This window comes from Prionailurus bengalensis, chromosome C2 (genome assembly GCF_016509475.1).
Source record: "Prionailurus bengalensis isolate Pbe53 chromosome C2, Fcat_Pben_1.1_paternal_pri, whole genome shotgun sequence".
NCBI lineage: Eukaryota > Metazoa > Chordata > Mammalia > Carnivora > Felidae > Prionailurus > Prionailurus bengalensis.
Window position 1 is genome coordinate 7,029,202 of NC_057350.1, and position 24,344 is coordinate 7,053,545.

The window sequence follows — 24,344 nt, forward strand, 5'->3', positions numbered from 1 at the left end:
GGAAGGTCCCCACAACTGGCTCCCTGGCTCCTGGGAATGTTCCACGTCTCCCTCCGCTCCCTCTCCTTCCCCACTGTCCTTTGCCTCTGGCCCCCCAAGGGCTGGGGCAGGAAGAGAGGGGACAGCACAGAGCTGTTGAAAGACTTACTGCACTTGTGATCCAAGCAGTGGCTCTTGCGGGTGGTGTCGGTGGGGACCTCGGGGCTCCTGTAGGGATGTCCCACGATGGCTGTCTGTGCCCCCCATGTTGATCTCCTCGTGCCACCCTGTCCCCGGCTTCCTCGCCCCTGGTACACGTCCAGCCTCTTGCTCTCAAGGATCACTTGCCCTCCGAAGCCCAGCAACCTTCCATGTTGCACGAGAGGACACTCAGGCCATCTGGTGTCACCGTGGAAGGCAGCTCAGCGCACTCCCACCAGATCCCTTTGTACTTACCTGCTCTCTGGGGGCTCCAGGCCACCCCTCCGAGAGCTTCCTCCTACCCTGGGGTCGGTCACCTGTGCCCTGGCAGCTTAGAACCTTGAATGGTTCTTCCAAAGCCTCCCTCCCTGGCTGGAGCTCAGCGTGTGTCTGTGCTCATGCATTTGCCCATCCAGGTCCCTGTCCCCTGCCCCCTGCTGCATGGCCTCTGACAATGCTCTCTCTGAAGAAGGGCCACTCTCTGATCCCTTCCACGGGCCCCCTAGTGTCCCCTTCGAGTGTGGCACATGGAGCCGTGAGAGCCACATGCCCTTTTCTTCCCAACACCTCCTGTTGGTAGATGGATCGGTGGGGGGAGCACTTACACCACACGGACATTGGCAAACCTTACAAATTAGCCCCCACCCTGCCATGAGTCCCGATTTTAGGGAGGCCCCCCCATGCATAGGAGAGCATCAGGCTCCCATCCTTGCGGTGCCTGAAGGTTGTGGGTTCCCCTGATGTCAGAGGTCGCTGTAAAACTTCATCGGGGGCCCCTGATGACCCTGGTCTGCTGAGATTGGCCCCAACACTGTGGGCGTCCGGTGCTGTCCATTTTTATCCATTATTTCACACTTATTAATGATGTCTAGATTCTCTCCAACTCCAGATTGTGTGATTTTATCATTCTGGGTTTTACCTTGCACTTCTAGGCATTTCTTCTCTACCTACACAGTTCGCCCCGTTGGCATAGACCCCACAGGTCCCCCCTGACAACGGAAGATCTGTTCTCTCCAAGGCTGCGAGTCGCTGGGAAGATGCCCCTGCTGTCAGGCCTCTTTGCTACCAGCTGGTGATGTCACCCTGTCCAGGGTCATGCCTCTTTCCGGGGGCAGCCCATGACTAATCAACATCGGGGTAACAGTTCTGTGCGGAAGCAGGTGTAACGGGACAGATACAGATGTGTGTAGGCAGATAGCTATCTGTAACTATATCTCTGAATCTCTATTTTAATGAAATTTATCTTGAAGAATTGGCCCACGCGACTATGGGGCTGGCAGGTCTGAAATCTATAGGATGGGCCAAGAGGCTGAGTACTCGAGCAAGAGATACTATTCCAGTCTTGATTCTGACATTTGTCGGGCAGGCTCGCAAACTGGACACCCAGACTTTTACGTTACCGCTCAGGGATAAGAGTCCTTCTTTCCTGAGAAACCTCGATCTCTTCTCTTAAGGCCTTCCAGTGATTAGCTGAGGCCCACCAATATCCAGGAGACAGCCTGCTTTGCTTCGAAGTCAGTTAATTGTAGACGAGAACCACATCCGCAACACCTAGACTAGTGTCTGGATACCATAGCCTCCCATGGATTTACACCCACGGTGGTGGTTAAAGGCCTGGCCCCTTGACCTTGACTCCCAGCTCTGAAGGGTCAGCCCAGCTCCAGAGGGCCCCATTGGGTCATCTGAGGCCTTTGCTGGGGCCGGATCACAGTCCTGCTTCCTCCGTCTGCATCTATGGGTGTTGATCCCAAGAGCACGGCCTGTTGAACTTTGCATGCTTATCTCCAGCTCGTCAAATATCTCCAGCTTTGTCCATCCCACAAAACCAGTTAATTGGGAAAGTCAGGACACGGCAGTGGGCTGTCATTTCCTGCCCTGCCTTTACTCCGTGGGTGTATAATTCACCCTCACTGTAACTCACACTCACCTTTAAATGACCTTCTAATGGCAAGAAATATGACTCCAGTGGACCAGGTGTCCCCCAAAACTTATTGTTAAGTTCTTCTCCATAAGCCATTAAGCAGCTAATTAAATAGTTAACGTTTACCGTACTTGCTATATTCTGAGAGAGTGAGAGAGAGAGAGAGTTTTCGCAGGAAAACAGAGGCTGGGCCAGAATCCCGAGTTTGAGGCTCTGCTTGTCCGCTTACCAGCTCTGTGGTCTTTGTAAGCCCAAGTTGCCTTACCAGGAGAATTGAGGATAGCAATAATCACCTTCCAGGCTCTCTCAATCAGTGGGCCCGACGAGTAATGCCCCCACAGGCCCTGCAGTTTGGACTGACGAACGAGGCCATTACTGTCCTGCAGAGAAATAGGGGTAGCCCTGCTGTGTTCAGGGGCTCACCATGCATTTGTTTTTCACACCCAGACTGAGCTGTTCTATCTACTCTGAGATGAGAAGAGAGAACCCCCCTCCCCTCCACCCCCTTTCTTTAGAGAGGGCCGGCCTTGAACATCTGGTCTTGGGATTGCAAACCCTGCTCAGATTCCAGAAGGTCAGGCCGGCACAGGAAAGTTCTGGTAGCTAGCTCCTTTCCCAGCCAGAGAAAAAGCAACTGTTGAGTGAAGTCTGTTAATTGCACCTTGTGAATTGCTGCACATCGGAAACTCAGAGAAATTTCAGGTGAGAAGAGAGTGTCCTAAAAACGGGGCGCTGGTTAAACAGGCAGGTGTGAGGGAGACCAGAGAGGGTCTTACCCGCCCCCTGGAAGCTGTCACTGTCACCTGTGTAGTGTGGCCCGTCTCGGCAGCAGTCTCTACCACGTATCTGCTCTGAGGTGGCCCCGCAGAGGCCGGAGTCCCAGTCCCAGTCCCGGTCCCCAGAGTCACGGGGGATGAAACTTCCCATTCTTGGGGCTGAAACAGAGCTCCCCGTCTTTTCCATCCTCCTCCCCCTCCCCCACCTCCCCTCCTGTGCCCAGCTGGCCACCAGGTTCTGCATTCCTGGCTCCTGCATTCCTTGGCTGCCCTGGCCTCCCTCCCTGGCTGGGCCTCGGCAGCTGCTTGGTCCCGGCCTCCCCCTCCCTGCAGTCAATGCCTGGTGAATCCTCCCGGAAGCCTCCTCGGAAGCTCGGTGCCCCAGATGCTCCGGGATCTCCAGCTGGGATTTTCAGAATAAGGGTCAGGCTTCTTAGCCCGTACCTCTGGGCCCTCCCGGGGGTCTGTGTCCAGCCCTCTGTGATCTACACGGGCCTGATCATCCAGCTCATGTGCCACCCCCCCCCCCCCCATCCCACGTCGGGCCCTCCTGCTTCACCACTTTTCTAGAACATCTGCCGGAGAGACCACCCACCTCTCTCCACACCCCCTGTTGGAGGCTGTTGTCCTGGGCAGAGATGGTAAAGACACTGTTAAGCTGTTGACAGAGGGCTTTTCCCATAGTGCCTCATTTTATCCTCGCAGGAAATGTGACTGCACCACCGGATGCCCTTACAGACGAGGGCTATAAGGGTTGCCTAGTCCTCCGCCCTGGATTCCTCTCCGCTCTGAGGTCTGTAGGATTTCTGTTGTTAGGATCGCATTTAGATCCTGCCACGCCAAGCTGCAGCTGCATTTTCGTCTCCCCTGACCTATCCCCATGCTTCTTCCTGGAGCCGCTGCATTGTCCCTTCTTCCGTGACATAAAACCTCGGTCCACAAGCTTACTGTCTTGCAAAGCACGTCAGCTGTCCGGAGGTAAGAGACGCACTGTGGACCCTTTCCCCCCTGCAAAACCCCAGGACAAGCTCTTTGCGTGGACCGATCAGTTAATTCCCACCGAACAACTCGTTAATGATAGAGCTCACGGAAAATTCTATATGGATGGAATGCCTAGCTGGAAATCGAGAAGGGCATTTTAGAAACCTCATGTCAGTGAAGGGCGTTCATGGCGAGGCTCACGACTTCTATTTAAAATACGTGGGAGGGTTAAAACGTTTTTGCTTCCAAACTGTGTCCAGCACAAATAAGGTGATCTTTATGTGATGCTCTTAAACCCGTCAGAAGTCAGTGGAGATGGAAAAAACTGGTTTCAGAGCTCCTGCTGGTGAGATACCAATCACCAGAGTGCCAAAGTGTTTGAGCAAAGCTGGTGGGCACAGAGTTACTTTCATAGTGAGTTCAAGGCTCTTTGAAATTCTTCACCCTTTAAGGGTACAAGGTAACCTTTCCCTGTTGGTATTCTGTAAGTATTTGGCCATTTTTTTTGTTTGTTTTAATTTTTTTTAAACATTTATTTATTTTTGAGAGATGGAGAGAGACAGAGAATGAGCAGGGGTGGGGCAGAGAGAGAGGGAGACACAGAATCCGAAGCAGGCTTCAGGCTCTGAGCTGTCAGCACAGAGCCCGACGCAGGGCTCGAACCCACAACCTGTGAGATCATGACCTGAGCCAAAAAGTTGGATGCTTAACTGGCTGAGTCAACCTAGGCGCCTCCTGTTTTGTTTAACAGAGCAGTAATGGCAGATGATGTTGAGAAGTATCTACATTATTAGTCTCAGTATTTTTTTTTCTTCTTTTTTCTTTCTGCCTTTATGCTAGTTGACTTTTCTTAGGAAAGTTTCTACCCTCTTTCTATCTGCCTCTTCCTACTCGATTCAAAATAAAAACATCAGGGTGATGCTGACAGGCAGAGTTTCACCGAAAAATGATCTGTGTTATCCTTTGCGGCCCCTGTTAACGTTCATTGTTGTCTTTTCTGTTCTATTATGGGTTATCTTGCCGTTCAGGAACTTTGCCTCTTTTGTCCATAATATTGAGATGTTAATACAATATCGATTCAGTTAACTGGCAATTAGTGGTTTTCATACCCAACCTCCAAAACAATTGTATGTTATTAACAGTATTTTGATTGTTTTTCCTGCCCAGTGTTGTTAATTTAAAAATATGAAACAGACCTCATCGTTTGCAAAGATGGCATCCATGCGATCGCCGTCCTTAAGATTTGACCTGGTGATTACATCAAGACAAAATTCCTTGATGAAGGTCAGTCTCGTTTCTAAAACAGACTTTGGGATTCTGTTCCCCGAGGACATATTTTGTTAGATGAACTTTCTTAGAAATACATAATGTTCCTTTAACCCGTGGCCTGCTTGTCCCTTGTCTGCTGTATGAAATGACTAAATATTTATGTTTTTCCAGTTGAACTTAGGAAAAAAAAACAAAACAAAAACAACCCTCTGGTAAATGTGTTTCCCTTAACAGAAGGCTCAGTGTAGACGGGGAGAGAAGTGGTATTTATAGTATTTTCTCTTTCTTGATGTCACCCGCCTTTCAAATGCCCCCTGTTTTCCTTCCAATGTCTCATTTTTACCGGGACCTTGAGGCAGATCACGGTCCCCAGACCGAGGGGCTGTAGAGCTGTTTTGCTGCAGTCTGTTTTGTTTTGGTGGCAACTGTCAGCCACGCCTTCCCCTCCGAGATCAGCTTGATGCTTTCGCGTGGGAATGGCAAGGCTAAAAAGGGATGAAGGGACCTTCCTTCAAGAGCAGCGTGGCTTCGTAAGGGTCCGCGTGTCTGGGCGCGTTGAGGTTTATATCCATTTCGTTGTCCCCACGAAGGAAGAATGGGGAGGAGGCACCGTGGATGGAGTTTGATTTAGTGTCTTCAGGGGGAAAGATTGAGCCCAGAGCCCAAAATGAAACGGAACCGAGCAGTAGGCAAGCCAGAGCCGACCGAGCTGATGAAGAAGCGTACGGTCACGGCCGGCGTGCGGCTCAGACGTGATTCATGGGAGACCCTTGCCCTTTTGTCCCCCCGGCAGAGCTGCTGGTTTAGTTTGGCAACATTTCTTTATGACGCAGGGCAACAGGAGTCCCTTCAGGAGATCCTATAGGATTCCAAGAACTGCCTCACTGAGTTCTAAGTGCCAGCAGAAGACACAGGCCAGTGATTCACCAGTGGAGACATACACAGGCGTACACACTAACGACGTCAGACCGAAGGAAGCATACGTTTTGAGCTACTAACCAGCTGCAGGAAGCAGGAGAGCTTCCAGGGAGACCCGGACCGCTCATATTTTCTCGTTTTTGAACTCCCGTCTCCCTAGGGTTTGTCCTTCCCAGCAGTGACTCATCACAGGGACTCGGGCGGGTCTCTGGGCGGGTCTTCCCAGATTTCCTGTGCCATCGCCCTCCCTTCCTTGCAAGTTACTTCCGGCTCCTTGTCTCGTGGCTTCTAGAGCACAGGTGTGCGGGGTTCAGCTCCTGCGGGCCGGCTGCGGTGATCCTGTGCCTCTCTCTCTCCAACTCTGCGTTTGGGGACAGCTGTTGGCTCCTTGCGGTTGGCCGTGATGGCAATGGTTACTCCACAGAAATTGCCAAATGCCTCATACCAGGCTTCCCTCGGAGAGCTGGTTGTCAAGCATCGAACGGCACATCACTTCGTTTGCGGCTCACCACCTGCCAGGGCGGACCCCACCAACGTGCTGTTGCGTCTGGCCTCTCCTCTGGCTCTTCCAGAGTGGGCCATCCCTCGTTCCTCTCTCTCTCTCTCTCTGTGTCTCTGGAATCTCTGTGTCTGCTCCTCCACCGGTTCCCTCTATCCCACTTGTAAACATACCTTCCTTCCTCATCACCGACAAAGAACAGTGAACAAAGCGGGTTGTAAACCTCTTGAGGGCAAGACTTCGTGTGCCCTGCTGCATCCCTAGCTGCTAGCTGTTTCTGAAACAAGGAGGCACGTGACAAGTGTTGAGTGGGCGGGTGAACCGGTGCTTTTTCCTTGAGCCTCTCTCCCTTCCTCTCTCTTGGCTGCTCCACTCCTCTTATGCATAGCCTGCAGTGGCTCACATATCCTCTCCACCATCCACTGCCCAGACCATCCGTGCAGACACTGGCTTGCTCAGCCATTCTGTTGCAGTGCTGACAGAGGCCCCCAAGAGGTCCCGACTTGCCATATCCAGTGTCCGTTCGCAGTTCGTGTGGTCGGCGAATGACCTTCTCGTGCTTATCCATCCCTCTGCAGATCCCGTACTGTGAACTGTTTCTGTCTTACTGGGCGTCCTTTCTTGGATTCCGTAGTGTGGATCTTTTCTGGTTCTTCTAATTCTCTTCCTGCTGTTCCCTGTGTTCTTGGCAGTTTTGCTGTCTCCTTCAGGGTCTCAAATAGGTCAGGTGCTGCCCCCGCTCGTATTCTGCAGCTGGGGGGCAGGGGGTGAAACAAGGCAGTGGGGAGTTGGTATTTATTATTGCTTTCGTACAACTCTATCTCTCCCGCCCGACTCTGAACTCACGGGCAAAGCCCAGCCTTAGTTGCTGCTTAGCTCAGTACCTGGCACGTGTAGGGGACTCAGTCGGTTGCATGTTGGACGGATGGATGGCTAATGGGTGAAGAACTGAATGAACGAATGAATGGATGGGTCTGAAGGGCAGGCTGCGTTTAGATCATGGAAGGAGGCAAATACCAGTGGAGCTTCTCGTGGATGATAGAGGCGGGTCGCCCAGCATTTCTGAGCTCACGCTCTGAGTGGATGTAGAGATGTACAGATGTAGAGATGTGGGGCGTAGAGAAAGACATTCTCCTACCACGCCTCTCCCAAGTGCACTCACTCACCTTCGTGCCTTTGCTCACATCTCCTCCACCTTGCCTGCTCTCTGCCCCATTCCCACCTATCAAATACTAAGTGCCTGTCACATACTAACTCCCCCAAAGAGGCATCACCATTCCATGGCGCTGCATGCAGTTGTCTCCTCTCTTGTACCTCTCTCACGACTCTCTCCCCCCACCCCCATTCTGCATCCAATCGGTCATTTAACTAAAAGTATTATCCCCCCATCAAACCCTGTGTTTATTGAGGGCATGTCCTCACCACCAGTGCTGGATGCTTAATACATGTGCAGATTGCGATGGGCCACGTCCCTTAATGATCGTTACTTGTTTTCCAAGTCCTAGGTCTAGTGTTCATGTAGAGAGATTTATGGGCTAATTTCCAGCAGATCGTTTTATTTTATTTTATTTTATTTTAAAGTGTTTATTTATTTTTAAAAAATTTTTAATGTTTATTTTTGAGACAGAGAGAGAGAGAGCAGAGAGAGATGGAAACACAGAATCCAAAGCAGGCTCCAGGCTCCAAGCTGTCCCAGAGCCGGACGTGGGGCTTGAACTCATGAGCTGTGACATCATGACCTGAGCCGAAGTCAGACACTTAACCGACTAAGCCACCCAGGCGCCCCAAATGTTTATTTATTTTTGAGAGAGAGAGAGCGAGCGAGAGAGAGCGAGCGAGAGAGCCTGCAAGTGGGGGAGGGGCAGAGAGAGAGAGGGAGACAGAGGATCCGAAGCAGGCTCTGCGCTGACAGCACAGAGCCCGAAGTAGGGCTGGGTCCCACCAACGGTGACATCGTGACCCGAGCCGAAGTCAGACGCCCACCTGACTGAGCCACCCAGGCGCCCCAGATCACTTTATTGTAAAGTTTCAACTGTGGAGCATATTCAGCACATCTGTTTGAGTTGGATACAGACGGCGAAAGCGACTCTGTTGTTCGCAGGTACCAGAGCGAATAGGGTGTTTTCTGCCTTCGGGGTTGGTGCATTCTGTTTTTCCCCACCCGGAGCAGAAGCCCAGAGGCTTCCTGCAGTTACTCCCAGACAGCCACAGCCTATCGGTTTGGTCCTCAGGTACCTGCCCTCATGGACCTGAGATGGCTGCCACAGCCCCAAGTGTCACACAGAGAGGACAGTCCCCCCCCCCCCCCCCCCCCCCCCCCCGCCTGGAGACTCTTCCCCAAAGTGCTCCAGCTCATTTCCCGGGTGTCGAGTGGCCCATCCCTAACCTGCCAGTGACAAGAAGAGGGGTGGCCCGGGGTCGGCTTTGCCCTTGAAGTGGGGGAGGGTCACTAGCCTTCCCCGGGCCTGGCGGGATGTGGGCGCCCTCTGCGAAGGGGGCGGGGCCGCACACGCGCGCGGCCGCCTCTGCGGCCTTCCGGGGGCTGTGAGCGAGCCGACCGAGTTCGCCGTGACCGTGGAGGCGATCGCAGCCCCTCCGTCCCGGGCATCCTTCCGTCCGTCCCTCGTGGCGATGGAGCCTTCTCTCGAAAGGCTGCCGTTCGCCCCGTGTCCGGGCTGTTCCCTGTCGCGGGGGGCACGGAGCGCTGTCTGGACGTGGAGGTTGGCACCTTCCCGGGAGCCGGCCTCGCCGTGGAGCCTGCGCCGCGGCGGACACGAGGTGGCCAGGAGGGTCTGGGTGCGGGGAGCGGCTCCGCGTGCAGGGTGCTCGGGGAACCGGGAGGCCCCGCGGCGCTGAACATAGCGGTGTCTTCGTCTGTCCGCCTGGCGCTGCCACGAGCACCGCCTGTCACCTGCGCCTCCCCTCCCTGACCTGCGCCACCTCCCTGTCACCCGCGGCACCTCTCCCTGACCCCCCACCCGCGCAACCTCTCCATGACCCGCCTCGCCTCTCCCCGACCCTCGCCGCCCCTCCCTGACCCGCCTCACCTCTCCCTGACCCTCCCCACCCCTCCCTGACCCGCGCAGCCTCTCCATGACCCGCCTCGCCTCTCCCTGACCCTCGCCGCCCCTCCCTGACCCGCCTCACCTCTCCCTGACCCTCCCCACCCCTCCCTGACCCGCGCAGCCTCTCCGTGACCCGCCTCGCCTCTCCCCGACCCTCACCGCCCCTCCCTGACCCGCCTCACCTCTCCCTGACCCTCGCCGCCCCTCCCTGACCTGCGCCACCTCCTTGTCACCAGCGGCACCTCTCCCTGACCCCCGACCCTCGCTGCCCCTCCCTGACCCGTCTCACCTCTGTCTGACCCTCGCCACCCCTCCCCGACCCGCGCAGCCTCTCCGTGACCCGCCTCGCCTCTCCCTGACCCTCGCCACCCCTCTGTGACCTGCCTCGCCTCTCCCTGACCCTCTCCGCCCCTCCGTGACCTGCCTCGCCTCTCCCTGACCCTCGCCGCCCCTCCCCGACCCGCGCAGCCTCTCCGTGACCCGCCTCACCTCTCCCTGACCCTCTCTGCCCCTCCCTGACCCGCCTCACCTCTCCCGACCCTCTCCGCCCCTCCCTGACCCGCCTCACCTCTCCCTGACCCTCACCGCCCCTCCCTGACCTGCGCCACCTCCTTGTCACCGCGGCACCTCTCCCTGAACCCCGACCCTCGCTGCCCCTCCCTGACCCGTCTCACCTCTGTCTGACCCTCGCCGCCCCTCCCCGACCCGCGCAGCCTCTCCGTGACCCGCCTCGCCTCTCCCTGACCCGCGCAGCCTCTCCGTGACCCGCCTCACCTCTCCCTGACCCGCGCCCCTCCGTGACCCGCCTCGCCTCTCCCTGACCCGCGCAGCCTCTCCGTGACCCGCCTCACCTCTCCCTGACCCGCGCCCCTCTGTGACCCGCCTTGCCTCTCCCTGACCCGCGCAGCCTCTCCGTGACCCGCCTCACCTCTCCCTGACCCGTGCCCCTCCGTGACCCGCCTCGCCTCTCCCTGACCCGCGCCCCTCCGTGACCCGCCTCGCCTCTCCCTGACCCGCGCAGCCTCTCCGTGACCCGCCTCACCTCTCCCTGACCCGCGCCCCTCCGTGACCCGCCTCGCCTCTCCCTGACCCGCGCAGCCTCTCCGTGACCCGCCTCACCTCTCCCTGACCCGTGCCCCTCCGTGACCCGCCTCGCCTCTCCCTGACCCTCGCCACCCCTCCCTGACCCGCCTCACCTCTCCCTGACCCGTGCCGCCTCTCCCTGACCCGCCTCACCTCTCCCTGACCCGCGCCGCCCCTCCCCGACCCGCGCAGCCTCTCCGTGACCTGCCTGGCCTCTCCCCGACCCTCGCCCCTCCGTGACCCGCCTCACCTCTCCCTGACCCGCGCCCCTCCGTGACCCTCACCGCCTCTCCCTGACCCGTGCCACATAATTGTCACCTGTGCCACCTCTCCCTGACCTGTGCCGCCTCTCACAGTGCCCCCTGTCTCTCATCCACGCCACCTGTCTGTTACCCACAATACCTCTCTCGCACCCGCACCCCCGTCTCTCGCCCACAGCTTGTGGACGAGCAAACTGGGGTGCAGAGCAGCTCTGGCAGCTGCCGTGTGTCAGCACGAGCCTGGGAATCCCAGCCCGGGGCTCCCTCCCCCGCACCAAGGCTGCTCTGGCAAATGAACTTGCCCTTCAGATGCTCAGACGCGTTTGGCTCCACCCGTGTCCAGTGGGCACTCTCTAACGACCACATCCTTCTTCCTGTGACTGTGGAGACTTCGGAGCCACACGGAATCCGAGGGTGGTGGGGACTGTAGTCCTTGGCCGTGGCGGGGCTGGGGGGTGGGGGGGGCGGGCGGTGTCCTCATAGGGCCACGTGGTCCTCTGGTCTCTGCTTTCGGCGCGACCAGGGACTGTTGGGCAGGGTTAAGCGGTGTGCTCTTAAACCAGAGCTCTCAAATGGTTGCATTTTTTGAGTTCTGGAGTCTGGTTTGCAAAATTTTCTGACTTTCTCGCTTTGACCGGGCCAGCTGTTAGCCTCACGCGGCTGGTAGCGTGCCTTTCTCTGGCAAAGCTTCTCTCCCCGGACTTCGTGACATTTTTTTTGGATCCTTTGTGTCTTCTCAGCTGTGTTATGGATAATTTATGTTGTCAGATAAGTGCCCTCTGGATAAATGAAATATTAATAACGCCATAATGCTAATTTAAAAATATCCATTGCATGTATTTAATAGAATCTTCTCTGGGCTTTACTCTTGTCTTTAAATCAGGTCCAGCAATATTCAGTCATAAATCAGGTTATTCCTTCGGCATGTAGAGGTTTTGGCACTGAAGGATGCTCTGAGATGACATAGGATAGTAAATCTCAGCCCGTGCTTTTAAAAAACTCTCACTCCCTCTTCGGCAATTGGAAACTAAATACTACTCTGATCACTTGTCCGTGGAAAGCATTTAGCCAAGCGCTAATCAATATTGCCTTTTGGATTTGGAGAAAAAGAAACTTGGGAACACCTTTGGTAACTCAGGGTCTGCGCGGCCACACAGAGCATGATCTAGTTCACCGTTCCCTTCCCCTTTCCCGCTGAGCACCGTGTCCCTGATCAAGGGAGGCCGGCACCAGGCCACCAAGGCCGGGTGGGTACAAGTCACACATCACTGTCAAGAAAACAGTTCGGAAATCCGTCGAGTAACATAAAAGGATTATTGCTTAGTTGTTTTTTTTTTTTCTTTTTTTTTTTCCTGGTTATCGAAATGAATATTCTTCGTTCTGAAAATTAGGAACGTACCCCAAAGAAGATCACCGAGAAAATAAGACTCCCTCGTGTTGGAACCTCAAAGCCGCTTCTGTGAGCGACTCCGTACCCTTCCTTAGAGCCGCCCCCTTCCCTTTCCGCCTTCCCTTTTGTCTTTCATCCAGCTCGTGTTGGTCTTTTTACAATATTGGAATCACGTTACGCATGTGGTTTTGGATTCTAATATTTTCCCGAGAATTTACATTTTCCCATATCACAGCAGACACTTTGTGGGGACTGGGGCAGCCGGACGAACTGTCCCAGAGCCCAGGCCCAGAGACTTTCGGTGGACTTGGCTGGCGCCCCGAGCAGAGTGGGCGAGCCAGCGGGACCGTGGAAACATTTATAAATACTATCGCCCCTTGCAAATACTGATTTTGATGCAACACTTAAGACATTTTCTAGTTTGAAAATATTTTCAACTGAAACAGTTGCCATTTGCAATTTGTCATGTTGTGAGGATTCCGTTAAATGTAACATTTTGGGATTGGATATTTTACTTGGAAAGTTGCATGAGCCCTGAAATTCCTGTATCACCAAAAAAAGAGATTGGATTTTAGAGCTGTGGCAACAGGCATATTCTAAGGAAGACTCTCCCCCCCCTTCTCTCCCTTATTTCAGTTTGGTAGTGTGTCTAATGTTTCTAAAAAACATGGATCCTCCTAAGCATCTACAAATTAAAAGGATTGTTTCTTTCCTGGAACTAAAATGATTGCTTAATTACAGTTCCCAGGATGTTTAATAAACCTTGTTACTCTTTGTTTGAGCAGACAAAAGGGCTCAAGGATGGAGAAACCATTATTACTAAAGCTGGGGTCTGCAAAGGAAGGAAAACATGTTCAAAATGTTTTCTTTGCAAAAGTGTATGTGTGCTTTACTATGCCAGTTCAGGCTTGGCTTTTATTTCACTCCTAATTTTTGTTTCTTAACGCTGAGCTTTCCTGGGGAGATGTTGTCACCCCTCTCCCCCCTGCCTTTTTTTAAGGGGAGGATTTTAAATCCATTCTCCTTTTAGGATTTTTTTTTTTTTTTTAGACGGGGAGAGAGAGTGTGAGCAGGGGAGAAGGAAGAGGGAGAGAGAGAGAAAATCTTAAGCAGACTCCACGCACAGCGCAGAGCATCACTCGGGGTCGGTCCCATGACCCTGGGATCGTGACCTGAGCCAAAATCAAGAGTTGGGTGCTCAACCGACCGAGCCACCCAGGTGCCCCTCTTTTTAGGATATTTAAAAAAAAAATTTTTTTTTTTCAACATTTATTTATTTTTGGGACAGAGAGAGACAGAGCATGAACGGGGGAGGGGCAGAGAGAGAGGGAGACACAGAATCGGAAACAGGCTCCAGGCTCTGAGCCATCAGCCCAGAGCCCGACGCGGGGCTCGAACTCGCGAACCGCGAGATCGTGACCTGAGCTGAAGTCCGACGCTTAACCGACTGCGCCACCCAGGCGCCCCTAGGATATTTTAAAATAATATTTAAGAAATAGGTTTGGCCACTAAGCACACGTTTGATCCTTGGTATTAATATTTGGGGGGAAAAGCCCAAGGTTTAATATATTTAAATTCTTTTTCAGGTGTCCCACGATCTTTGAAGACCCAAGAAAAGTAGTGTTGGCCAAAAGCAAGACAAATGACTCACAGAGAGAAAAGATGGTGGGGCCAAGGGCAATTAAAGGTAAAACAAAATCCCGGATAACCCTGCCTCTCCTAGGCAAGAATTTTTTTTTTTTTAAATAAGAATCTATAAATATTTGGTATCTTGAATATTTGATTTTTGTGCTCCGAAACCTCCCGAGACCTTCCCTTGGTGGGGAGGTGGGTGAAATGGAGGATGACGATCGAAGAGCACATTTATCATGATGAAGACAAATTAAAACCAAAAACCGAAGACCCTTCTTTGGATTGTTTGATGTACGTTGAGGGATGGTGTTGGTTCCACTGATTTCTTCCCCCAAGTAAGATGCCCCTGGCCCGGCATGGTCTGCTGGCCCCCGCCCCTGACACAGGGGATGGTTGGTTTTGTCCCTGCTTCGCAAGTATTGACCTTGTCATCACCCTTTTCTCCACTTCCTTCTGTTCTCGTCTCCTCCTTCCAGAAGAGCCGGAGGCCAAGGACAGTGACTACAGATACTCATGCTTTATGATATATACATTTTCCTGTCATATCACCAGATTTGCTCTGTGGCTATTTTATAGTTATTTGACTTGTATTCCATGGAAGCCTCATCTCAAGAGGCAGACACAGGGAAAGGTGGGGGATTTCAGCACTTTATCTACAAAATGTGCCCTTTGGCTGCGGAGAACCATCAGGCTTCCCTCAGAAAAGCATTTTAGGGGTTGGAAGAGGTTATGGTGGGGCCTACATTAACACTCATTTGGGCCACGGAACTTAAAAAATCTCTTTTTTGCCAAAATGAAGCCAGGAGTGGTTAGTAGATGGGACGGTAATGCACAGTGCCTGGGATGCTCCTTGAGCCGAGGTGGTAGTTAGTCTGGTAAAAAGAGTGGAAAATAAATCAGATATGATTCCTGAGGCACACCCTCCCCGCTTACCCTTCCCTAAATCAGGCCTCCTAATCTTCATCAGTTGAAATATCGAACAAGTCCCTCAGTAAAGGTGTATTCGTTTTCCCCAGCAGCTGGGAGAAATCACTGCAGGCTGGGGGGCTCAGACGGCACAAACAGATCGCCAGCTCTGGAGGCTGGCTGCCGAGGTCAAGGTGTGGGCAGAGTTGGTTCCTTCCGAGGCCGCGGGGGAGAGTCTGCCCCAGGCCTCTCTCCTTGGCGTGTGATGGCCATCTTCTCCCTGGGTGTTCATATCTTCTGCCCTCTAGATGAGTAAGGACACCAGTCGTATTGGCTTAGGGCCTACCCTATGACCTCACTTTAACTCAGTAACTTCTTTTTTTTTTTTAATTTTTACTAATGTTTATTTGATTGAGAGAGAGAGAGAGAGAGAGAGAGAGAGAGACAAAGTGCAAGCAGGGGAGAGGCAGAGAAAGAGAGAGGGAGACATAGAATCCAAAACAGGCTCCAGTCTCTGAGCTGTCGGCACAGAGCCCGATGCAGAGCTCGAACTCATGATTTGTGAGATCATGACCTGAGCGAAAGTCGGCCTCTTAACCGACTGAGCCACCCAGGTGCCCTTTTTTTTTTTCTATTTTTTTAAATGTTTATTTATTTTTGAGAGAGAGAGAGAGAGAGCAGGGGAGGGACAGACAGAATCTGAAGCAGGCTCCAGGCTCTGAACTGTCAGCAAGGAGCCTGATTCAGGGCTTGAACCCACGAACTGTGAGATCAGGACCTGAGCCAAAATCAAGAGTCCGATGTTTAACAAGCTGAGCCACCCAGTCGCCCCCAACATTCAGGTTTTAAGTCAAGGATGTTTCCAGTCAATTGACAAAGGTCCCTTATGAATTTGTTTATTGAGAATTATTTCTCTCAAAGTTGCAGCATTTTGCACAGCATCAAATCTTTGCTCTCTCAATCATAGCTGTTACCACTTCCTAAGTGCTTATTGTGTACCTAGCACCACAAGAGGTTTCTTGGGTGTGATTTAATGTAATTTCACAAAAGCCTGGTGGAGTTGGCCGCGGAGGGAGAGCCCAACAGTGGTCCCCACTCAGGTACTAACCAGTTGGGAACAGACCCTGGCCAAACCCAGTATTCACAGCTGTGTGAACCGCTGACCATCAGTTTGGAGGTAGAAAACTGAGGAGTCTCTTCTCCCCACTCCTGACATCAGGTATGTAGTGTCTTTTTCAATGCCATCAACGAATTTTCCCACTCTCCGACCCCAGCCGGGTATCCTACAATTTAATTCGGTTCTGACCCTCCCTGGGGTTAGTGTCACGCCCCACACATGAAGGGCTCCATCCCGCAAGACTGACCTCCTCCATCTACTTCAGATGCCAACTCAAGGTACCGGGTCCCTCCTCAGATTGCCCACATTTCTGTCCAACTTGCCCACAGACCCGGGGTTCCCACATCCCCTTCTGTGATTCAGTAATTTGCTACAAGGACACAGAACTCAGGAGAATGCTGCACTCACTCTTACAGTCTATTATAAAGGATACAGGTGAACATGGTGAGATCTAGAAGGGGCCTGAGAACGGGTGCTTCTGTCCCCATGGAGTTGGAATGTATCACCCTCTTGGCTCTGACTCCTGTCATTTGGGTATATATATATTTTTTAAGTTTTCATCACAAAGGCATATGAATTATTTAAAATTCTTTTCATGTTTATTTTTGAGAGAGAGAGAGAGAGAGAGAGAGCACGCAGGCGCGTGCGCGCATGAGTGGGGGAGGGGCAGAGAGAGAGGGAGACTCAGAATCCGAAGCAGGCTCCAGGCTCCGAGCTATCAGCACAGAGCCCGACACGGGGCTCAAACTCACAAACCATGAGATCATGACCTGAGCCGAAGTTGGATGCTTAACCAGCTGAGCCACCCAGGCGTCCCAAGGCATATCAATTATTAACTCAATCCCCAGCCCTTCTCCCTTCCCCAGAAGATGGTGGTGGGACCAAAAGCCCCAGGCTTCTCATCGAGGCGTGGTCTTCCTGGGACCTCTGTGACGCTCTCTAGGGGTCCCTCAAAGGTCACATCGTTAGATGCTTCTATCGGTCTTCTCACTCAGGAAGAGCCAGTAGTTTTAAGAGCTCTGTGCCAGGAACGGGGGAGAAGACCAAATATCTTTTCTATTTTTTTTTCAAGTTTATTTATTTTGAGAGAGAGAGAGAGAGAGCAGGGGAGGGGCAGAGAGAGAGGGAGAGAGAGAATCCCAAGCAGGCTCCACACGGTCAGTGCAGAGCCTGACTCGGGTTCAAACTCACACACCGTGAGATCGTGACCTGAGCCAAAATTAAGAGTCAGACGCTTAACCGGCTGAGCCACCCAGGCGCCCGGAAATATCTCTTCTATTATACCACAGTCATATTATCTCCATTTTATAGACGAGTAGCTATAGGCCCTACAGGGTGAAGTGGCCTTTTTCGGGTTTCTGAGAAGAGCACCCTCCCTCCTCCATGCGTTCGAGGACCCTCTTGTCTCCCCAGCTGCACCCATCCCCCATTCCGCACCACACCTGCGGTGCCTGGGAACCCACAGCTCCTGCCCAGACTGGCCTGAGCATCTCTAGGGCCTGCCCAGGCTTCTTTCCTGCAGTCTGTCTTGTTTGGTAGATTCTGTGTGTTTCCCTAGGCTTGAAGCATGGCCATCAGGGCAGCTGTTCAGTAGGGCATGGCAGTGTGGACTGGGGTGTCCACATGACTGTGGGAGGGCCCCTTGCATATGGACAGAATGGGGTTGGGAAGGACAGGTAGGTCACCTCCATGTGTGCTCTTGCCCAACCCTGCAAATATCCCTGTCTTCTCTGGACCATTTTGCACCCTTGCCTCCCGCATTACGAAATGCGTATTTTACTTGTGGCACTGTGTGTCCATCCACGCTTTATACACTTATAGTAAAGTAACCCAAATCAAATATTTGCTTCTGTTTTGTAAGACATTGGCATTTTTATTTTTAAAAATCTTACTAATTTTTTTAAATGTTTATTTATTTTGAGAGAGAGCGTGTGCGAGCGGGGGAGGGCAGGGGGGGAGGACAGAGGATCGAAAGTCAGCCCTGTGCTGACGGCAGGGAACCCGATGCGGGGCTCGGACTCACGAACCGTGAGATCATGATCTGAGCCGAAGTCAGAGGCTCAAATGACTGAGCCTCCCAGGTGCCCCGACATCGGTATTTTTGAAAAAAGGATGAAGAACAGTGACAAGTAGAATTCTGTTGGGTATCGGTACCTTTTATTTTTTAATATACCCAATGATGAAATAATGCTGGATCATGAAACACAAAGTCATAAACAGACACGTTACCAAATGAATTTATCGCAGGGAACAAATATTAAAGGAGGGGTTTTTAGACAGCATGGATCCAAGCTCTGCAAGGGTTCAAAGCCAGGTAAAATGGAAAATGAAAGCCTTCCCACAATGATACATAACCAAACGTCATTCATCAACAACTAAAGTTTGGAAAAATTAATCCTCAGCATCACAGAAAGAAATTAGAAGCACTCTTACAAAAAATCCACAAAATTCCTCCCAAAGAGCGGAAAAGAATAAGCACCCGAATGGCCGCAGAACCAGCCAGGGACCTCTGTGGGAGGAGGTAGCTTGCTAAGTGGTAGAACTTTTATCCTCTTGGTCTCGAGGCGTTTTGCTTTTGAGCTGATCTGGTTTGCAAGGTGGGGCGCCATTTGCTCTGTGAATGTTTAATAAATCCCTCCGACGATGGTGATCCTGGTGGTGGTTGGAGGTTAAGGTCATATGCCTTGGTTCCCTCATGTATGGGGAGCAAGGGGGGCCTTTTTGTTCCCCCACCTTCCCGCCTCCGGCCAGCCCACATGCCTCAAGGCTCCTTGGTGGCACCTCCTTGGCTCCCCTTGTGTATCAACTGTCTCCTTCCTCTGGGTGTTGTCCTTGACCTTCATTGGGCACCTCTTGATATCTATATGGATTATTTTCCCGTTCCCATCCCTTGAGGGGTGCGGTGGTGATGCATCAGGGATATATACACCCCCTTCCCTGCCATTTCCTCTCTGAAAGTACCCACAGCTTCCCCATAAAAGACGGGAGACACACACAGTTGTTCCTTAAGTTTATCTCTCGGTTGGTCACACACTGAATGGCAGCTGTAACTTCTGTGACATTTCTGTGGTCTCGGGCATCCGGAACGTTGATTGCATTTCGTCGTATCAGGAATCCCCAGAGAGTTGGCAGGGTCCCATCCTGTGAAGTGGAAATTCGGCTGCTCCAGGAAGGGCTCTGCGAAGCTCACAGGCCCTTCGGGTGGTGGTATCTTGGTTACTCTTCAGTTTCCAAACTCATTTTGAGGGGAGGACGGGGGTTTGAGGTCCTGTCTCTTAGCTGGATGGAAATGGTGCGGTTGTGTGTTGGGAAAAGTTTCTTCCCTTTGAAATCACTGTTTGAGTTCTTTTATCTCTGTAGCTAGAAAAGTTAAAAAAAAATTTAAGTTTATTTATTTTGAGAGAGAGGGAGAGAGAGAGAGAGAGAATGAGCAGGGGAGGGGCAGAGAGAGAGGGACAGAGAGAATCCCAAGCAGGCTCCACGCTGTCAGTGCGGAGCCTGATACGGAACTTGAACCCATGAACCATGAGATCATGACCTGAGCTGAAACCAAGAGCCAGATGCTTCACCCACTGAGCCACCCAGGCACCCCTAACTGGAAAAGTTCTTTTTTTTTTTTTTCCAACGTTTATTTTTATTTTTGGGACAGAGAGAGACAGAGCATGAACTGGGGAGGGGCAGAGAGAGAGGGAGACACAGAATCGGAAACAGGCTCCAGGCTCTGAGCCATCAGCCCAGAGCCTGACGCGGGGCCCGAACTCCCGGACCGTGAGATCGTGACCTGGCTGAAGTCGGATGCTTAACCGACTGTGCCACCCGGGCGCCCCCCTAACTGGAAAAGTTTTAAGGGGGATCTTGATAGCCTGGTTATCTAAGGCATATTGTGTGTATTAGTAATTTACTGCTACAAAAATGCAGTGTAACAGCCACCCTAAATCTCAGTGGTTTGAAACAAAAAGAATTTATTTAGCTCACAAGCCTGTGGGTTGGCCATTCAGGTTGGCCTTGGTTGGCCAGTTTTGGTCTTGAGGTGTCCCTCCTGTGCCTAGGGTTCGGTTGTCTTATCAGATGATCTAGAATATTCTTGGCTGGGGATATGGGATGGCTTGGCCTTGCACCACGTGCCTCTGTTCCTCCAGCGTTCTAGCCTGGCACGTTCCTGTGGTGGTGGGAATTTGCAAGTGGAAACAATTCATGCCTCTTGGGGCTTTATCCAGGAACTGGCACACTGCCCTTCTGGTGCATTCTGGTGACTGCAGCAAGTCGTGTGGACAGCTCCCAAACAAAGGTTGGGGAAACAAACGACCTCTTAGGTGTGCGAACCACAAAGTCATATGGCAGGAGGTGTAGACACAAGGAGGGGAGGGAACTGGAACCATCACTGTAGTTCACCGTGGGGTGACAGCACGCCATGAGCTACTTAGTCTCTGCCTTCTCTAGGTATCTAGAACACTTACCGGGTGTTTGGGTTCTCCATCTGTGATAAACTGTCCCCGGACCTAATAGCTTAAAACAACAACTGATTTACTATTTCTCATGGTTCTGTGGGCTGCCTGGACTCAGCTGATAGTTCCGTTTTCCTGATGTCAGCAGGGGCTGTGGCCACGTGAGAGACGATGTTCTAGAGTGTCCAGGGTGGCCGCCTTACGGGTCTGGCATAAGGTGCTGGCTGTCAGCTGGGCACCAGCCTTGGGCCTTGGCCACGTTGCCGTGCGGCTCGAAGTACGGGAACTGGGTTCCCAGAGTCAGGAAGAGGAATCTTCTGGATCTACTAAGGCTTGGGCTCCAGACTTCCAGTGGAACGTTCCTTCCACCGATTTGGTGGGAAAGGATGAACTTTAACTTGTTATGAGCGGCAGGATATGCGTGCAGAGAGGCAGAATTGGGTGGGGTGAGCTGCCCCAGGGGGATACCAGAACATGTAGGAAGAACGGTTTGCTCCTGAGCGTGGGGTCGTGCAGCGGGGAGCCTTCCTTTTGTCAGGAAGGCTGGAGGACGGGCCTCTCTCAGGCCGAATGGCTTTGGGAGCAGAGTGTTGTTTCCTGGGGGGATCTCTGCTCTCCTGAGGAGACCGCCTTGGGGGAGGCGAAGGTTCTCGCGTCAGAGGAGCCGGGGTCCACGTTTGTCATCTCCTCGTTCAGCCACGCTCTCCCTGATTCGGGGAGGACTCCATGAAGCCCTTTTGGGAGACAGGCCCCAAGCACGCAGACCTGGAGGCGAAGGCTTCCCGTGAGAAGCCCATCTTTGTTGGGAGTGGATGTGTTTGTGCCTTGAGAGGGTGGGAAAGGCAGAACACAGACGTAGTTAGGGCTCCAGGGAGCGCCTTTGCGTACCCCTGGAAGAATGTGGTCGACAGCAAACTCGAGAGACCGCTCTCGTGGCTGTCGTCCTGGAATTGAACTGTTTATTTTCGTGTGGCAGTTTACTACTGCTAAGAGTCATAGGCCAGCTTTGCACAGAAGAAGACAACGAAAAAATGGTAGTTGAAAGAAAATGGTGATGGCACCTAAAGATATAAATTGAAAGAGGGGTTTTTAGTGCCAGAGAAGACATATGGCTAAGATGTACAGAGAACCAAAGACGGGGCGGGGCGTGGTTCCTGCAGCCCAGGGGGAGGGTCCCCAGGACAAGAGAGGTGACCACAGGGTCAGTTATGACCAGAACGGTAGCCAAATAGGAGGGGGTGTCGAACGGGTGGTGGGAAGTGTGGGCAAGAAACACCCCACCCCTCTCTCCTCCTGCCCCTGCACGGTCTCCAGATGGTGTCACAGGGACCAAACATGTTGGGGGCCAGAGGGCAAGGGAACCCTACCGAGGCAGCCTGTGGGGGCCAGCCCTGGGGGCACGGGGCAGGGAAAGGGGCCACGGAGGGTGGCTCTGGGGATGGGAAGGGACAGACGGACAGGAACCAGAACATGCTGGTTTATAATCTGAATAAAGGAATATATTGGATGAGGTCTTTATCCTTGGAGTATGGACACCTTTAAATTTAACTCATTTAAATTTAAATTAAATTCTAAAATGAATTAACATACCTTCCTCGTATAGGGCTTAACCGGTTCATCTTGTCAAACTGAAATGTCTCAGCGGCCTCGGAGTCAGGCCAGTGCGACTTGAATCCTGGCTCCGTTGCTTATTAAGCAGGTGATCCCGAACAAATCGGTGACCCTTCCTGGGTCTCCATGTCCCCGACTGGACAGTGGGGATGCTGACTCTCAGACGGTGGTTAGGATGAAATGGAAAATTCCTGTGGAGCCCTTGGTCCAAGGGCTGCTGCTTAGGCATTCAATGAGTGATAGCTGTGCTTTTCATTAAGAGCTTAACTGTGAACTTTTAAAGACGTTTAGGTATTAGTTTTTGGGTTTTTTTTAATGTTTATTTTTGAGAGAGACAGAGCGTGAGCAGGGGAGGAGCAGAGAGAGAGGGAGACCCAGAATCCCAAGCAGGCTCTAAGCTCTGAGCTGTCGGCACAGAGCCCGACGCGGGGCTCGGACCCACGAACCCTGAGATCGTGACCTGAGCTGAAATCAGACGCTTAACCCACGGAGCCCTCCAGGCGACCCTCATTTCTTCCTTTAAAGGATCCCTCACCGACGCTGCCCGTGTACCATGATGTGCGTGGGCTGCCTGTGACGTGGGTTTGTTTGGGCTTGTCAGACCACTGTCTCAGTGGCCCTCAAAGGCAGTGACATCCCCGGCAGGAGAGAAGTGGATTTTCCAGGAGCTTCATTAGGGCGCTTCCTGCCCTAGCAAGGTGCTTGCTGGGCCAAACGCGTTCAAAAGCTGTGATTCTTTTACCGTAGTGTGTGGCGTTCGGTCCTAACGGAAAGCAAAGCGTGGAGACGTGGTTATTGACGACTGTCCCTTTTTGTCACCCAGCTGCCTCAGGTTCTGAGTGGATGGTGAACAAGCTGGTCGACTGAAGGACATGGTTCAGACTGTCCCGGACCCAGCAGCTCACATCAAGGTAGGTTTCATCTCGGCCGGGGAGCCGCTCTTGCTTCCTCCTTGGCTGGATTTTGGTGGATGCCTGTCCACACATCAGTCCGTGCGGGGGGCAGCCAGCCTCTGCCGTGGGCCCGGTCCGGCTCGCCACCTGTTTCTAGACCGCCGTGACCTAAGAAAATGGTCTTCACAATATGCAGCGGTTGAAAACAATCAGAAGAAGAAGAATGTTTCCTAACCCGTGGCAAATTAGATCTCGTTGTCCATAAAGAAAGTTTTGCTTTCTTCCTGGTTTCCACGCCGTGTGTGGCTGCTTCCGTGTCCTGACGGCAGAGCTGAGTGGCGGCGACCAAGACCGCGTGATCCGCAAAGCTGAAAGTATTTACTGTCTGACCTTCGGCAGAACATGGCTGACCCCCGAATTGACACAGAAGCCACATCCGGATTCTTCCCGCTTCTGTTTTAACGCCACCCCCTTGCCCCTTGCCTGGGGTTACCCGGGAGGACGCCGGAGGCTGTACCCTCGCACTTCCTGTGCCCAGGGGTGGTTTTACCTGGCCACGCCCGCACGTGGCACCTGTTCCACCTGTTCCCCAGCTGCACCTCCCCGTGTCTTTGGAGGTGAGGCAACAAGGTTGAGTCCCGAGCCACCCGGGAGTCCTGAGAGGAAGCCGGCCCGTTTGGCACACACGGGCACAGCCGCCGGGAGGAAGTGATGGCTTTAGTAACTTGACCCAAATAAAAGTTACAGGAAACACTGGGGCTTGATCCACATTACCCAGATCGGCTGTCTACACCTGTGCTAGTTAGTTCAGCTGTCTACACTGGCCCAGATCATCCGCCACCTTGCCAGTTCTGCACGTCCCCTGCATGTATTCGTTTTCCCTAAGTGGCCTCGTAGGTTTCACTCATCTAAATGTTCTTGGCCTGAAACATTTCCTGAAAACGGAAAGTGGCTTCTAATTGAAAGGAAAGTTCACCCTTTTTTGGCCAAAATATGAAGTGCCCTCCAACATCACGCACACGCACGCACACATCTTAAAAGCAGCGCGCTTGGGAGTGCTATGTACCGGGTGTAATTCAGGCTCTTCCTCCACGTTTGACCGCGGATTTAGAAGTGACGGGTTCAGCGCGTTGTTCAAGGTTGGTGGGTGCTCCCGAGGCGTCAGAAAGAGGGGCTCCCCAAGGGGTGTTGAGCCTTCAGCGTCGGGGAGGAGCAGACCTCTGTGGCGGACACTGTCGTGTGGCTTGTGTGTGATGTCTCACTGGGACCGGGACAGTTATGCCTGTAACACGTGCAGCGGGCAGTCTCCCGTGGACGTGGTAAGGCTCCTTTGGAAATTCCTGGGGCGTATTTGGCAAGCGTGTCCGTGCCACACAGGGACGGGGGAGGGGGAAGGCT

General features: G+C 52.8%; 1 protein-coding gene across 5 annotated transcripts in view; it reads left to right on the plus strand.

Annotated features, from left to right (window-relative positions):
* Positions 1-24,344, plus strand: part of ERG (ETS transcription factor ERG) — a 265,741-nt gene that overhangs the window by 58,913 nt on the left and 182,484 nt on the right. For all 5 annotated transcript variants that reach the window (XM_043593593.1, XM_043593592.1, XM_043593595.1 and 2 more), the window contains 2 exons: positions 13,929-14,029; positions 22,877-22,964. In XM_043593593.1, the coding sequence (XP_043449528.1) occupies positions 22,926-22,964 (39 nt within the window). In that variant the 5' untranslated portion in view covers positions 13,929-14,029; positions 22,877-22,925. The remainder of the gene's footprint in view (positions 1-13,928; positions 14,030-22,876; positions 22,965-24,344) is intronic.